Source organism: Fulmarus glacialis, unplaced genomic scaffold (genome assembly GCF_000690835.1).
Source record: "Fulmarus glacialis isolate BGI_N327 unplaced genomic scaffold, ASM69083v1 scaffold17505, whole genome shotgun sequence".
Classification (NCBI taxonomy): Eukaryota; Metazoa; Chordata; class Aves; order Procellariiformes; family Procellariidae; genus Fulmarus; species Fulmarus glacialis.
In genome coordinates, this window is record NW_009211355.1 from 33,839 (window position 1) to 48,295 (window position 14,457).

Below are 14,457 nucleotides of genomic sequence, written 5' to 3' on the forward strand. Positions count from 1 at the left end.
CCCTTTTGGACAGGCTCGTTTCAGAGTTTTCCTGAGGACCTCTCTGCAGGACATCTGACGGTGCCCAAGAACAGATATGCCAAATGAGACCAATCAGGATTCTTAGGCTTCAAAACAGTACACAGATACTTCCCTTCGAGGAGTACGCACACCACCACAGAATATACCAATGTAGCCAATAACACTGTGCACACAAAAAGATTTCTCTCCAGGCTGGTTTACCTCCGTTACTAGAATATCCCAGAATAATTTCTTTAGCTGGTAGAATCCTATTTTAAGGACAGAATACAGACAAAACTTTTGTTAACGTTACACCTTAATGACCACAAATGCAACTCTCCAGAAGAGGGAACTATGCCAATCAGACACACAGGTGGAGAAGGAAGGAGGTTTTCCTCGTGGAAAAACAGACTATGGATTTTTCTATGGATTTCAAAGCTAGGAGAGGTCAGCCAGGTTATAATTGGATTTAGCTGGTCTTTTCACAAGCTGTAACACATTCTACCTGCAGCTGAGTGACATTAACTGATGTGAAATTTCTGCCTATCAAATCATTAGTCTGGAGAAAAGCACATCGATACCAATGGGACCAGATTTTGGAAAGACATCTGATCCAGAGATGAACAGTCAGTATGAACAGCAGCCACCAAACCTGAATCCTACTCATCCCAGGAAACAGGATGACTATGCCACCTCTTTGGACTTTAACAGGTTGAAAGTGAGATATTACAACGAAATTTTACATTCTTTCTACCTTTTAAAGGAAAAAAAGAGGAAAAAAATCTCATACTGCATTCAGAATGCCTTTGAAAGGTGATGCACTCCCCCTTGCTCACTGATTTTGGGCTGTTCTCAGGCACACAAGTACGGAGAGAGGCTTAGGTTTGCCAGACCTCATCGGGGTAGCATTTGCCCTTGGTTTTTAAGTTTACACCTCTCTCCACGCATGTAATACTTCAACCAGCGGAAGAAACAAACCAAGCAACTATCAGATCCACACCACAACACTAGAAGCTGCCTACTGCATGCGAAGCTTCAGTGACATCATGCAAGCAGGACCGTGATGTCAGAGCCACTCATCACCTCTCTCAGGCTGCCAGCTTCCTCTGCAGGACTCCTTTGGTGCTGGAGATCAGCTTCAGCGACATCAGCTAACCGGCTGCCACAGTCTTCCTCCTCTGCTTTGCTGTTCTCCTAGTGGGTGGGGTAACACATCCCCTGGCAAAAGCCCTCACACCCCCTTCCCACGCTGGTAGGGTCATCCGCCTGCGACAGGCGTATCACCCGCCCTGCGTATCACCCGCCGCATGCACCCCGGGAGCAGAAAGCTCTCCAGCTGAACAGCTTTCCAACCTATGCTCAGGAGCTCACAGGCCCGGATTCCCGAACACCAAACTGTTAATGCTCTGCATGCTTTACTGCTGCTGCTTTTCCTGCTGGCCAGCTCGGTGAACTCACTGTTCTACCAGACTCTTCCCAGCTCAGGACTCCCCACGAGCCGTGGCTCACCACGGCAGTTCTCAGCCACGCTCCCCCAGCACGGGAGAGAGCAAGGCTACGAACACAGCAGCCATTCCTCCCCTTTCACTAGCCATCCCTGCGCTGGTATTTTATCGATGTCTTTGTTTCCTGGGAACCAGCAGCACTGTTCCTGCACATACATCTCTGCAGTAACCAAGCTGTATTGCGCAATGTTTATTTACAGAGACAGCTCCCTTTCACACATCTCCATCTGGCAAAGAAGCCTTGCCTGGTAATTTCCCACCACACAAAGGACCCCCTTGACTCCCAGTGTTTACCCAGAGATTAACCTGTACAGAAGGCAGAGTACTAAAGCTCCCAAGCTGCAAGCACCGCATCAGCGGATCGCTTCTGCTGCCATGGCACCCTCTCTCCAGGCACCAAGAGACGCTTCCAGACCTTTTCCGCCTCTTGCCCCTTCCAGCAGTATCCCAAAGCCCTTTTGTATTTTAGGGCAGAGTCTCACACGTCTGCAGCGACTATTCCATCACAGGAATTCAGAAGGCAAGACAGCTGGGTTCAGGTGAGAGCTAACTCCACGAGCAGCCAAGCAAACCAAGCTGCCTAGAAGAGGCCTTCTTTCCAAGAGTACATTCTAACTCTACACATAAACCTCACACCTCAACTTCTCCAGCATCGGACTTGGGTTTCGTTTTCAGTGCCTTCTCCCCAGTTAACTTACTCCAGAAAAGCCCGCTGAGAGGGATAGCATTTCTTTCCCTCTCTCCTCGATGCTCGTGCCATCTTTGATGCAGCCTCCGCTCTCACCCAACATCCTTGCGTCTCAGCAAGTCACTAAAACCACATGCTTGTTTTCTTTGAATATAGGTATTCAACCCTGATCCACAGGCTACACGAAGCCAGTTTTTACATCGCTTCACCCCATTACTGCTTAGATTTCCCCCTGTAGGGCTTGCTATACGAATCCTTTCCTCCTCTCCGTTTTGTTGGGAAGCTGGAGAATGGCTTGGGCTGCAGGCTGAGGCTCGCTCATAGGAACGCTTTTCTACTGCCATCTCATGGAACTACAAGTGAATTATATTTTCCAGTGGGGCACTAATATCTTATCAGGACTAAGATATCGCCCATCTGGGTTAACAGAGCCTGGCTGTTGGGCGGCAATTGCCACTTCGTAATAGATTCCTGAAGCCCTGACGCAGCACTGAAATGCCAAGACAGCTCTTTGTTCCTGGACACATTAACATTTCAGTGACGAATTGGGTCCCGACAGGCTGCTTGTTGTCTTTTTCACATCCGCTTTAGCGTAAGCCTTTGCAGTTTCTGCCCAGCACTGTGAATGGGTTCTCCAGCAAAGTACTTTACAGCTTAATTTTCGTATGCTGTGAAGAGGATAAGGGAAATACTGTAAAACACTTTAAAAGAAATTAATTTGCCTTTCAGATACTGGAACAGAATTTTCAAAGCGGTGAAAAAGGATTAATGTCAGTGCAAACAGTTGGGCCAAATCACCAGAGCTGCTTGCAACGCACTTCCCATTGTGCCCTTGTCATCTTAAGCCTGATCACTGCTAAGAAAGCGCAGGCAGAGCGCGCACACCCGCAGGGAAAGCAAGATGTCTGCATAAGGCCACGCGTGTACTGAACTCATTGCTGACGCTCTGTGTCTGAGCCATGGAGTTTATCAGCAGCGCAAGAAGAAAGAAAACAGGTTTTAGGTTGCCACAGAAAAGTGGCCACGTACGGTCCACATGGAAGCTTCTAAGATTCTCGTGGAACTGAGTGACAGTGCAAGAATGGCATTTCCAGAGTGCATTCCCCTCTCCTCTCCCCAGTGCCACCATTGCAACTGCAGTTGAGAATGAGCCTTCTTTCTACACGCACTAAAAAAGCCATGAGGAAGCAACCTGTGCTCCTTCCTCAACAAGCCTTCCTCTCACAGCAAGCGCAGTGGCACCTCTCGGATCCGAGACCCTCTCCTTTCTGCCGCTCCTTGGAAGAGCTGATTTCCAGCTTGTCCATCGCACCTATATAGCTCTAAGCTTCTCTCTTTCTTCATTCAGAAAGAAACAAAGCTCCACGCCGTGCAAAGATTCTGTCTCCTCAAATCCCATCTAGCAAACCGCAAGCATTCTCTTTCAAGCACAAACCTGCCGTCGATACCCACACCACTGTCCCCTGCAGACTGCATCTGGCTTCTCATACACTCCCCTCACGCTCCCCCCAGCCCTGCTCCAGGTTGTTCCTGCTCACAAATGACGCACGAAACTCGCCCCTCGGGCACCTCTCCTGCGCTCTCGCTCCCCAGCCCAGGCGCTGGCCGGGCAGTGCCGCAGCTCCTCTCCTGCCCGGGCAGTTTCTCCTGCCCGTCTCACATCACCCGCCTTCTTACCTCAGAGTCAAAGCTGCCTCCCAGGGCGCTGACATCCATGTGCAGGTTTTTGAACAGTCTCGCTGTCCCGTGGAGACTCTAAAGGTATTAAAAAAGGAGATGGCCAACACTGAGTTCTGACCTCAGAATCCCACAGGCCATATAGGAGGAACTGGGGGTTCCTAATCAGTGAAATAAAGCAGCAGAGCCACAGCAATATGCCAAGGCAATAAGCCTACAGCCAATTCATTTTGGAAATACATCGTGGCAGACGTTGATTTATAGGGAGTACAAGGAGAAAACAGGATTAGATATTTTTTGGTGATCAAACAACAGACAGAGGAAGTGCAGCACAAATTAAGGCCCAGGATCAAATGGAACAGCCTCGGTCAATCAGCTAGTACCAGGGGAGCATCACAGTTTTTCATTCCTTGAGGCTTCACGCACTCTGGTTACCGACACGCGGTAAGAGCCAAGGCACACAAACTACCTCATTCTCGCTTTCTTCCTCTTTGTTTCTCCCTTTATCTAGACCCGCTGTGTTCAAGGAACTCTTCTGTTCGCAGAGCAAGCCCAGCAACTTCTTGGTCTGGCTGGTGGGCTTGCAGGTCTCTGCAGGCTGCAAAGTCAAAAAGAAAGGGAAGTGAGAGGACAGCCGAAGAGAAAGGGGAGATACAAACCCATGGAGACGCTGGCTAGCAGCAGGTGAAGGTGCTCAGGATTACACTGTCACCTTTGTTCTGCTAGAGCCACGTCCAGCTGGGAGATGGGATTCTTTATGAGGCCACACTTTCCCTTACACCAAAGAGGCTCCTGTCCTATAGAAGCACATCTGCAAAACCTGCCTGTGCCTCAAAACACTGATTCAGTCAAGACCATAATAAACCAAAATGTTTGAAATCACCAGTGACGAGACTTAATTCAGCAAGAAGAAAACTTTTAGTGAAGGCGCTGATTTGTATGTTTTGCACATCTATTGTTTTGTTTTCCTTTAAAAGATCAATTTGTTACCACTTAACACGTTTGTTTTGTTGACCCAAAGGTCACATTCTACTAATAATCATTCGACATGATTTTAACTCTTACATTCATCCGGAAAATTGTTCTTTTAACTTTTTAATTCTCAGCAAATAGTTGAGTGAAAATATTTATTAGATTACATTATCTGTACTGTATGTCACGCTTCATTAGGACACAAAACAAAGCTCTACTAAAATGAACTTAACAGACTTTTTTCGCCCAACAGTAATTGAAACAATTCTTTCTTTAAATCTGCTAAACATAGCAGAAGAAAGCTCACCAGAAATTTAGCACTGGCTCCCTAGAAATAGAAAAGAAATATAGTGGAAGACAGAGTAGGGAAGTGGGGTTTTAACAGACAAAAGTCAAGCTCCTAAGTATCACCATGCCTGTGACCTTTTGCAGAGTATGCTTCCCAGGGCACGTTCCCAGAGAAGACGGAGCCTTACCTGCATTCCTCCTTTGGCCACAAGGCTGGAGTCCACCGAGCTCCCCACGTCCGAGTTCAGCGACCCGCGAAGGATGCCGGCCGGAGACGTCGCAAGGCCACGCAGCGGAGCGAGGTTCCCCAGGGGCGCCTGGACGGGTGCTAGCGGGGTGCCTGAGGACTGGAGCGTGCAGAAGGGACTCGCTGACAGGAGAGCAGGGCTGCACAGCTCACACTCCTTATTTCAGAAAGGGAGAAAGCGCTCCCCTGCACGAACACTGTCTGCTGATACTGAACCCACCACCACTGAAAAACTGCTTGGGAGTCCCCGCACCCAGCAATCACCAGCACGTAAGACGTGTAAGGAATAGCGGTTTGATTTACTCACACGTTTTGTCTTCCAAAGACCCATCTGAATATGGTGATTTACTTTACAGCAGCCAGGCGATTCAGAAAATCAACGGGCATGACTCCAAAACCGAAGCGAGAGAACGACGACAGCCACGCTAGCTCACGCACCCGCACGTACCCACACGCAGCCCCTCTAGGAGAGGCTCTGACCCAACACCACACACCCGAGGCAAACCGGGCAGCTTCGCCTCTGTTTGCCCTGCTACTCTGCGCAGCGTGAAAACGAGTGAACCAGAAACCACTCTGATGGCAAGAAGCCTCCTACTCTCCACAAGCTGCAATTACCATCTCTTTTTAGACGGAATCCAGGCTGCTTCCTCACCTTACACCAGTGGAAAAGTTACGGGCAGCGGCAAGCGGCTGCTGCAGCACATCCGTAAGAAGCCCCTGAATACACCTCGCCCTTTCAAAGCGCAGCAAGAGCCCTGGGAGCCAGCACCCTCACCTCTGAGCAAGGCACGCTTGACATCTCAAGTTACCTCCACCCCAGAAATGTGACCTTTCTGTTTGACTTCGTGGAATTCCCCACCCAAGCAGTCTCACCCCGTGATACGCTGCACGGGTTAAACGAGAAGCACACGTATGCCAGGATTTTCTATGCAGCATGCCAGCACAGCCCAGTGCTGTTTCTTCAGCAGAGCATGTGTGTATTCAGAAATCACAGTTCCTGTACTCTGTGTCTATACAAGATTACAGACTGAAAACAGAGTTAATTCACTCGCACACGGAGGGATGGGGAGAGGGAGATGAATATACACGGATCCTTCTTCCACCAAGTCATTGCCACAGCAATAGCAACAGAATAAATCACACATTCTGGGCTTAGCTAATTAGTTTCTACAGATGGCCATTAACTACATGTATGGAGGAGAGATGTTAGCTGTCCTTCAGCAAAGACAAACTCACTCCATCGGGCTAATTAAAACTTTCAGGATAATCTGCAGTTTATCTGATATTTATAGTCATAGTTCTTATCAGCTAACTGAGCACTACCACATGCTGGTAATTAGAAACCTGAGCTAGCGATTTGGTGGAGCCGCAGCTGGGTACCAGCAACAGTAGAGCAAAGCAATTAATTAACATTACACACAGTGACCTTTCAGTTCATCTTTTTCTTCAGAACAGGAGATTTGGTAAGTTCTTATTAAATTGAGGCAATTACTTACGGACAAAGACAAACCAACCTGGAACATTCTTCCCAGTGAAGGGCAGGATCCTGCTATAGGCAACGGAGGGAAAAAGTTTGGGCAAAACAGAGCAAAATGGTCCAGCTATTCGCACAGGAAGAAGGAGAAAATTACATTTATAGATAGACCCATGTAAGCCATTTTCATAGACTCACAGAATGGTTTGGGCTGGAAGGGACCTTAAAGACCATCTAGTTCCAACCCCCCTGCCATGGGCAGGGACACCTTCCACTCGACCAGGCTGCTCAAAGCCCCATCCAGCCTGGCCTCGAACGCTTCCAGGGATGGGGCATCCGCGGCTTCTCTGGGCAACCTGTCCCAGCGCCTCACCACCCTCATAGGGAAGAATTTCTTCCTTCTCTCTAATCTAAATCTACCCTCTTTCAGTTTAAAGCCATTACCCCTTGTCCTGTCACTACATGCCGCTGTCAAAAGTCCCTCTCCAGCTTTCTCGGAGGCCCTCTTCAGGTACTGGAAGGCTGCTAGAAGGTCTCCCCAGAGCCTTCTCTTCTCCAGGCTGAACAACCCCAACTCTCTCAGCCTGTCTTCACAGGAGAGGTGCTCCAGCCCCCTGATCACCTTCGTGTCCTAAGACCACAGCAGCAGCAGCCCAAGGACTAAACCGTGCTCATACAAGTCGGTACTGCACCCACCTGCAAAACAACAGCCTGTAGCCACTGGGAATACTCCTTCTCTTGTTTGAGAAAGCTAATTCTAACTTTTTCCCATTTTTCTTTCATTTAAGAGGGAAGAGAGTCCATTTCTCAAGGTACTGGCCATGGATGCAGGAGAGCTGACTGCAACCTGTGGTTTCTTATATTGCCTTATGTGCTGGTTTTGGCTGGGATAGAGATAGTTTTCTTCCTAGTAGCTAGTACGGAGCAATGTTTTGGATTTGTGCTGGAAACAGTGTTGGTAACAACCGTATCAACAGCGTACATCTCGAAACATCTGTGGCCGTGGTTATGTCTGTGCCGCAGCAGGTATACCTCTGAAGGGATTGTGGCCCAAGGATAAGTCCACGCTGCAGCAGGTACACCTTGAAGCATCAGTGGCTGTACATGAGGTCATGCTGGAGCATCTCTAAGTGTGTGGCCATGGATAAGCCCACCACAGAGGAGGTACACCCCTGAAGGGACTGCAGCCACGGGTTGGAGCAGGTTTATTTCTGAAGGGACTGTAGCTGTGGGTAAGGCCACGCTGGAGCAAGTACATCTCTGAGGGCATTGTGGCCCATGGAGGCGACCATGCTGGAGCACCTCAAAGCGACTGTGGCTGTGGCTAAGTGTATGCCACAGCAGGTATACCCCTGGAGCGACCGTGGCTCACAGATACAGCTCCAGCTGGAGTAGCTACACCCCTAAGGGACTGCAGTCTGTGGGTAAGTCCAAGCCGGAGCTGGGGCAAGGGGAGGAGTTCATTGCAACGTTAAATCCTATGGTTTGGTCCAAAGGGGCCAGGGGTGGAGATTGTAATGGAAATACCTTTAAGTCATTGTAACCCATGATTTGAGTTGCATGCTACAGGCATTACTATAGCAGGAACCACTTGAAACAATGGAGGAGAAGCCTTAGAAGAAGCAGTGCAAGTGCAGCAGTGACCCAACCTGAGCTGGCTTTGGTGTCCAGCAACTCCACGCAGCACACCACCTCTCCTGTCCTGAGTGACCACCATAAGAGACGGAGCCCAAAGTCATGGACTAAATGAACTCAATGGACATTTCACAGGGGTGGTCCATAGACTACAGGAATGATATAATCGTATTATTCCATACGATATAATTCTTATATCATATATGATATAATGCATATTATATCAAAGGATGGGAAGCAGGGTGGTGATTAACAAGGACGTATGGGATAGTGTGGGACCTGAGCATGACATAAACGGTATGGAATAAGGGGTGGAGAATGTGCTGGTTTTGGCTGGGATAGAGTTCATTTTCTCCATAGTAGCCGGTACGGGGCAATGTTTTGGATTTGTGCTGGAAACAGCGTTGATAACCCAGGGATGTTTTCGTTCCTGCTCAGCAGTGCTTACACAGAGTCAAGGCCTTTTCTGCTCCTCACCCCACCAGCGAACTGACTGGGGGTGCACAGGGAGCTGGGAGGGGACACAGCTGGGACAGCTGACCCCAGGGATATCCCATACCATATGACATCATGCTCAGCATATAAAGCTGGGGGAAGAAGGAAGGAGGAGACTTGGAGCAATGGCATTTGTCTTCCCAAGTCACCGTTACGCGTGACGGAGCCCTGCTTTCCTGGAGATGGCTGAACACCTGCCTGCCGATGGGAAGCAGGGAATGAATTCCTTGGTTTGCTTGGCTTTCGCCACCGGCGTTTGCTTTACCTATTGAACTGTCTTTTTCTCATGCTCTACCTATTAAACTGTCTTTATCTCAACCCACAAATTTTCTCACTTCTACTCTTCTGATTCTCTCCCCCATCCCACCAGTGGGAAGTGAGCAGCTGTGTGGTGCTTAGTTGCCAGCTGGGGTTAAACACAACATGTTAGCCAACTCAATCACTCTGGGACTTGAGATTCAGCAAGCAAAATTAAGCTAAAAATAGCTGAAATAAGCTATTCCCCCTCAATTTAGATTGTGGGATCTCCAGGGAAGACTGACACTGTAGTGTACTTACTACAAAGTTTTAGAGCCAAAATTAAAGATGATTTTGTATTTAATGTTGCCATCCCACTTGATTTACTGCCCATCACCTGTTTTTGAGTTCAGAAGGCACTTCATGTCCTTGCAAGACTAACAGAAGGTGTGAGTTGTGCAGCGTTTGCCATGCAAGGAAGGCCACAAACAAAGGCTTTTTCAATCTACCTCCTGAGCCTTAGGAAAATCACTAAAACAAATGCCACATCTGCTTATGTGACCTCCAACAGGATGTTTTTGCCCGTTTTCTCCTGAAAGTTAGCTTCAAAGCAAAATTTCACACTCTCGGTTCTCCAGAAATGTTTGCAATGGAAGGGCCATCACAAAGGACTGAATCCTACCTCATTCCTGCCTGCTCCTTCACCAGCCTCTATTTTGCTGTAACTCCCCACAGCTTCTCTGGTTTGGGTCATCTCCGCTTTCATGTGCTGACAGGGACTGTTGCTCCCCTGGCACTCAACCTGCAAGTCTGCTGTGACTTTCTCTCCCCACACTCCAGGAGCTTGATCTGTCCTTCCATTTCCTCTCTTCACTTCGCTTTGTACTCCAGCACCATTAGACTTCTGGGCAGTGCATTTCCCACAAAAATCCACCGTAAGACTAACGGGTTCAGGTTCTGGGCTAGGGCCTTCCTCACATTCCGGCAGCCTGTGGCACAATTTCAGACCGTCAGAGCTACACTTCCTCTCTGACTTCTGGGCAGGACTTAGTGTCTGAGCCAGGGATGACCCCAGGAGGGGATGAGGCAGTAGAGGCTCTTCTGCAACGGAGTGCACATCCTTCTGTCTCCCAAACTCATGGTGTGGAGAGAAGTGATGGCTCACTTTCAGTACCTGGGCTGCATTATCATTATGAGAATGGGCTGAATCACTGCTCTTATACTCTGATATCGAACCACTTCCTTCACCATTTCTCCAGCCATCTTTAGCAGATAAAAAAACATGTTTTGATGTAGGATCCACTGCAGAATGAAGATTCACATCAATTCCTCTCTTTGCATGTACACCTTGGAAGCAGGGTAGTATATCTGTGCTCTCTTGAAAGACTGTGGAGTGGCCATCTAGCATACCATTGCTACTGTCTACTTCTATATCTGCTCCTACTTCCACCAGCTCCATTTGCTTTAAACCCTTTCTCTCAGGTCTGCCGATGGTCTCATTGCTCTTGTTCAGAATGATGGCTTGACCCAAAGCCTCATCTCGAACTTTTCTGTTACTTCTACTCTCAGATACCTTGCTGTAGGATCTCGGCTCTTCTTGAGCATATGGAACATCAACTGTCTCCTGCAAACTCCAGTCATCTGTGGGACTGGCATCAAAAAGAGTCATCTCATTGTTCCTGCAGTAAAAGCTTTCTTTTTCTCTGGCTTGGAATATGCCTGGACTTCTTCCCACATCCCCATCCGGTCCTGTAGATTTCTCTCTGACTGAAAAGTGATGATCAGGCTTACAGACACACTCACCCATCGCGTTTTTCATCTTCCACTTTTCTTCCAGCTCTTCATCCTCAAAGAGTAGGATTCCGTCTTCAAGGACCTCTAGTAGAGTTTTGACATTCTTAAAGTCTTGTGAATAGGATTTCTTTGACACAAAGAAGGGTTGCACTGGTGGCCTAACCTCTAAATCGTCAGACTGTGAGTCAGAGGAGTCAAGACAAAGCTTTTCTCGCATTTCTAAAGGTGTATCTTGGTCCTGGTGGATGTCTACATCAAAACTGCTAAAAGAGGGGCCTTTTTCTGAAATTTTCTCCACATCAGGTAAGGTCTGGCATGGTCTGCTGAACTTTGAAACAAGCAGGGGATGCAGTTTGTTTGTGCCTGCAAATAGTCTCCTTGAGTCACTTATGTCTGATGGTCTCCCTTTGCCTTCGTCAAGGCAGCCTTCATCTCTAATCTGGCTATCTGGATCTGGCTCAGGACTCTCCTGCCTGGGGGGCAGAATGGCAGAGGGCATTTGACAAAAGGATGTTGAAGGAAGAATCCCTGGCTGCATTTCCTAAGTAGATAAATATTAGCAAATAACTAAGACATATCACTATATATACCCTTATTTATCTAAAGTAGAGATATATACTTATTTAATACACAATTTATATATAAATAGATGTGTAAATTTGAGCACTTGAAGTTACATGTATACATATAAAAGAAAATGCTCAAATTGAAGGCTTGAGGCTTTCCGAGTTGAAGAGGTCTATGCCTTGAGCAACCACACAAGGCACCATCTTTCCTCTCAGGGAGGATGATTTGCTGTCACCTGGGATATAAAGGGAATTTGGTTACACTTGCAGTTACCAACAGCAAAGCAGGCTAACCTCACACATCTAAACCTGTGTGCACTGCCTGTATATCATAGCAACACGTGCATGGACGCTGCGTAAACACCATTTGTTATCCAATCCAAGGAAGGAAATCTTTCCAGCACTCCAAATATCTGCTGCTAAGAATAGCATCAGCACCCTTGGCTGGTGCCATATCCTTCTCAGCAACAGCATCACAGGGCTGCGGCACCCCCACTCCAGGTGTGTCCTTTAAATCAAAACTTCCCAAATTTTGTGGGTTTGTGACCCCACTTCTGTTGGATTTTCATCAAACTCACAACCCTGCTGGACAGGATCCCTTGCCAGGGGATCGCTGTTCCGATCCCAAAGCAGCAACAGCACAGGATCACCCTCTAATTCACAGCCACTCGTTCACCCTCCGCCCGGCCCTCTTGCTCCTCTCCAGAAGCACTGCAAGCAGCAGAGCCTACTCACGGTGGGTCGCTTCAGTGACTGCTTCTCTTTCTTGTCTTTCTTCTCTTTCTTTTCTTTCTTCTTCTTCTTCTCCTTCTTTTTCAAGCCACCACGTGCCAGCAGCTTCTCTCGCTCCTGAACGACAAGCTCTCTGTAATGACCATCACAGGGGTGGTCCCACGTGGACTGGCCATTAGCAAAGTTGAAGTAGTAGATATCACCAGTGATATCCTGGCTGCATGGCAAAAACAACATGAGAAGTGAAAACAGTACTTCCCCACCCCCAGGAAGTACATCTGTTGTGGCATTACCCCCCTTCACCAGCCGGGACCCTGCTCTGCCACCTACGTGGGCAGCACACAGCAGGAGAAGGGCAGGGAAGGCCAGGAATCTAACAGCTGACAGAGCTCTCACCAGGGCTTCCACTCGGGGGGTAACGGGGCCACGATGCCTTCCCTGGCCAGCCATATCAGCTCTGGCTCCTTCTCAGGGTCAATCCCGATCTCCCGTGCAAAATCCTGGATTTCTAGGAAAACAGAAGAGAACCCTGTGGAGACGGGCTACATCAGGCACTACACAATAGAGCCAACCTCCTCACCTAAAGCAACGGGCGCACTGGGAAATCTTGATCCCGAAATGAAGCTGCTCAAAGTTGCTAACGTGGCCCTGTTTCAGTGAGCGCGTCCTACCAGGCTGCTACAGCAGGGAGACAGACTGAAAAATGGCATTTATATTTGCAACCAAAAAGCTACTTTTTTAGCTCTGCCTTCTATGAAATCCCATTTATTCTACCCTCTCTCCCAATTCCTGTTTTCTTAATACACCTAGAAATGACTTGCATGCTTGACTCCCTTATCGCAGCTCCTGGGAGGACAGGCATCGGTTACCTTGCTCGCTGGGAATGTACGTCTCATCGTAATCTTCTTCCAGGATGAGCTGGTCACCAATGCGCACCATACCTCCTGCCATGGCTCCCTGCACCTGGTAGCATGAAGGAAGCAGCACAAAATCACAATGATCAAACAGACTCAGATAGAAATAAAGCTTCCTCATCGCACAGCACGTGGCAAAGCCCCACAGAAAACTCAGCACTGGGGCTGTGGAGGGGAACAAGGTGCACTGGGGCTGCCAAGCAGACGGGAATGGCTGCGAAGGCAGCCAGAATGGATGGATTCTGGTAAAGGCAGGAGGACACAGCTAAAAGCACTGGGCAGCAAGCTGCAGCTCAAAGTGAATTAACAGCACAAAGGGAGGGGAAGAAATATTACATTATTTACAAGCATGTTTCCCCACCTCCCCTACAAAAGGTAGAGGCTGCTGGAACTTAGTTTTGTTTTACAATTTATTCATCTGGTAACAAGGAGATTGAGCCCACCTGCCAGCTGTGCACTGCTCGGATACACCATGCAGGGCACAGCCAGGAGCTCTCCACTTTACAGTTCAACACCTGCCCTGAGGCCAAGGGAGAAGAAGTTGCCCCAGTCACAACACCCACAGCCCGAGCCACCTCAAAGGAAGGAAAGCACACAACAGGGCAGAGCTCCCTGCTCTGCTTACAGCGCTCTTTCACTGCGCACAGCAAAACCAAATCAAAGACCTTCCACGCACACTTCATAGGGGTTGTGGAAACAGGGACCAGAGCTGAAGTGGCACAGAAGTTATAATCAGACCCCCCAGGCTTTCAAGCTTCTACAGAGGAGATGAGAACTTGCTTCAGGAACTTTTTAAACAGGCAAAAAATAAGCTGAAAGGAGAAAAGGAAAAAAGAGAGAGGAAACAGCTTCCCCAGAGCATAGCACAGCTTTGAGAGCACTCCCTGGGCTGAATCAGCACTGCCCAGGGACAAGGCAGCTTCTCACAGAACCCGGCTTGCCTTGGCCTCTCTCGCCTTCCCAGAGGACATTTTGGAAGCTATAGAAGGATCCTAATTTAATGTGTCCCACCTCTGGAGGATTGCTTCACTGTTTAACTCAGACTGTAGGCAGTGATTTAGTCCTGCCACACCTGGGTCCCTACGACCCATTCACCACAGGCTTAGGCAGCTGTAAGTTAATATCCCCACCCCAAACATCCCCAGCTGTGGCTCTGCATGGTCACATTTGGCCAGCATTAGCCTCACACAGCCGTGGGGGGAGCAGGCTCCCTACAGCTGCACAAATGCCAGC

At 48.5% G+C, this 14,457-nt stretch overlaps 1 protein-coding gene across 1 annotated transcript in view; it reads right to left on the minus strand.

Annotated features, from left to right (window-relative positions):
- CEP164 (centrosomal protein 164kDa) overlaps positions 1-13,267 on the minus strand; it is a gene marked incomplete at its 3' end in the record, with an annotated part of 46,093 nt that extends 32,826 nt beyond the window's left edge. Inside the window, 6 exon segments of the mRNA XM_009577521.1 lie at positions 1,084-1,194; positions 3,871-3,948; positions 5,319-5,477; positions 12,314-12,527; positions 12,707-12,818; positions 13,180-13,267. Coding sequence (XP_009575816.1) covers positions 1,084-1,194; positions 3,871-3,948; positions 5,319-5,477; positions 12,314-12,527; positions 12,707-12,818; positions 13,180-13,261 — 756 coding nt within the window.
- Between the last annotated feature and the right edge of the window lie 1,190 nt (positions 13,268-14,457).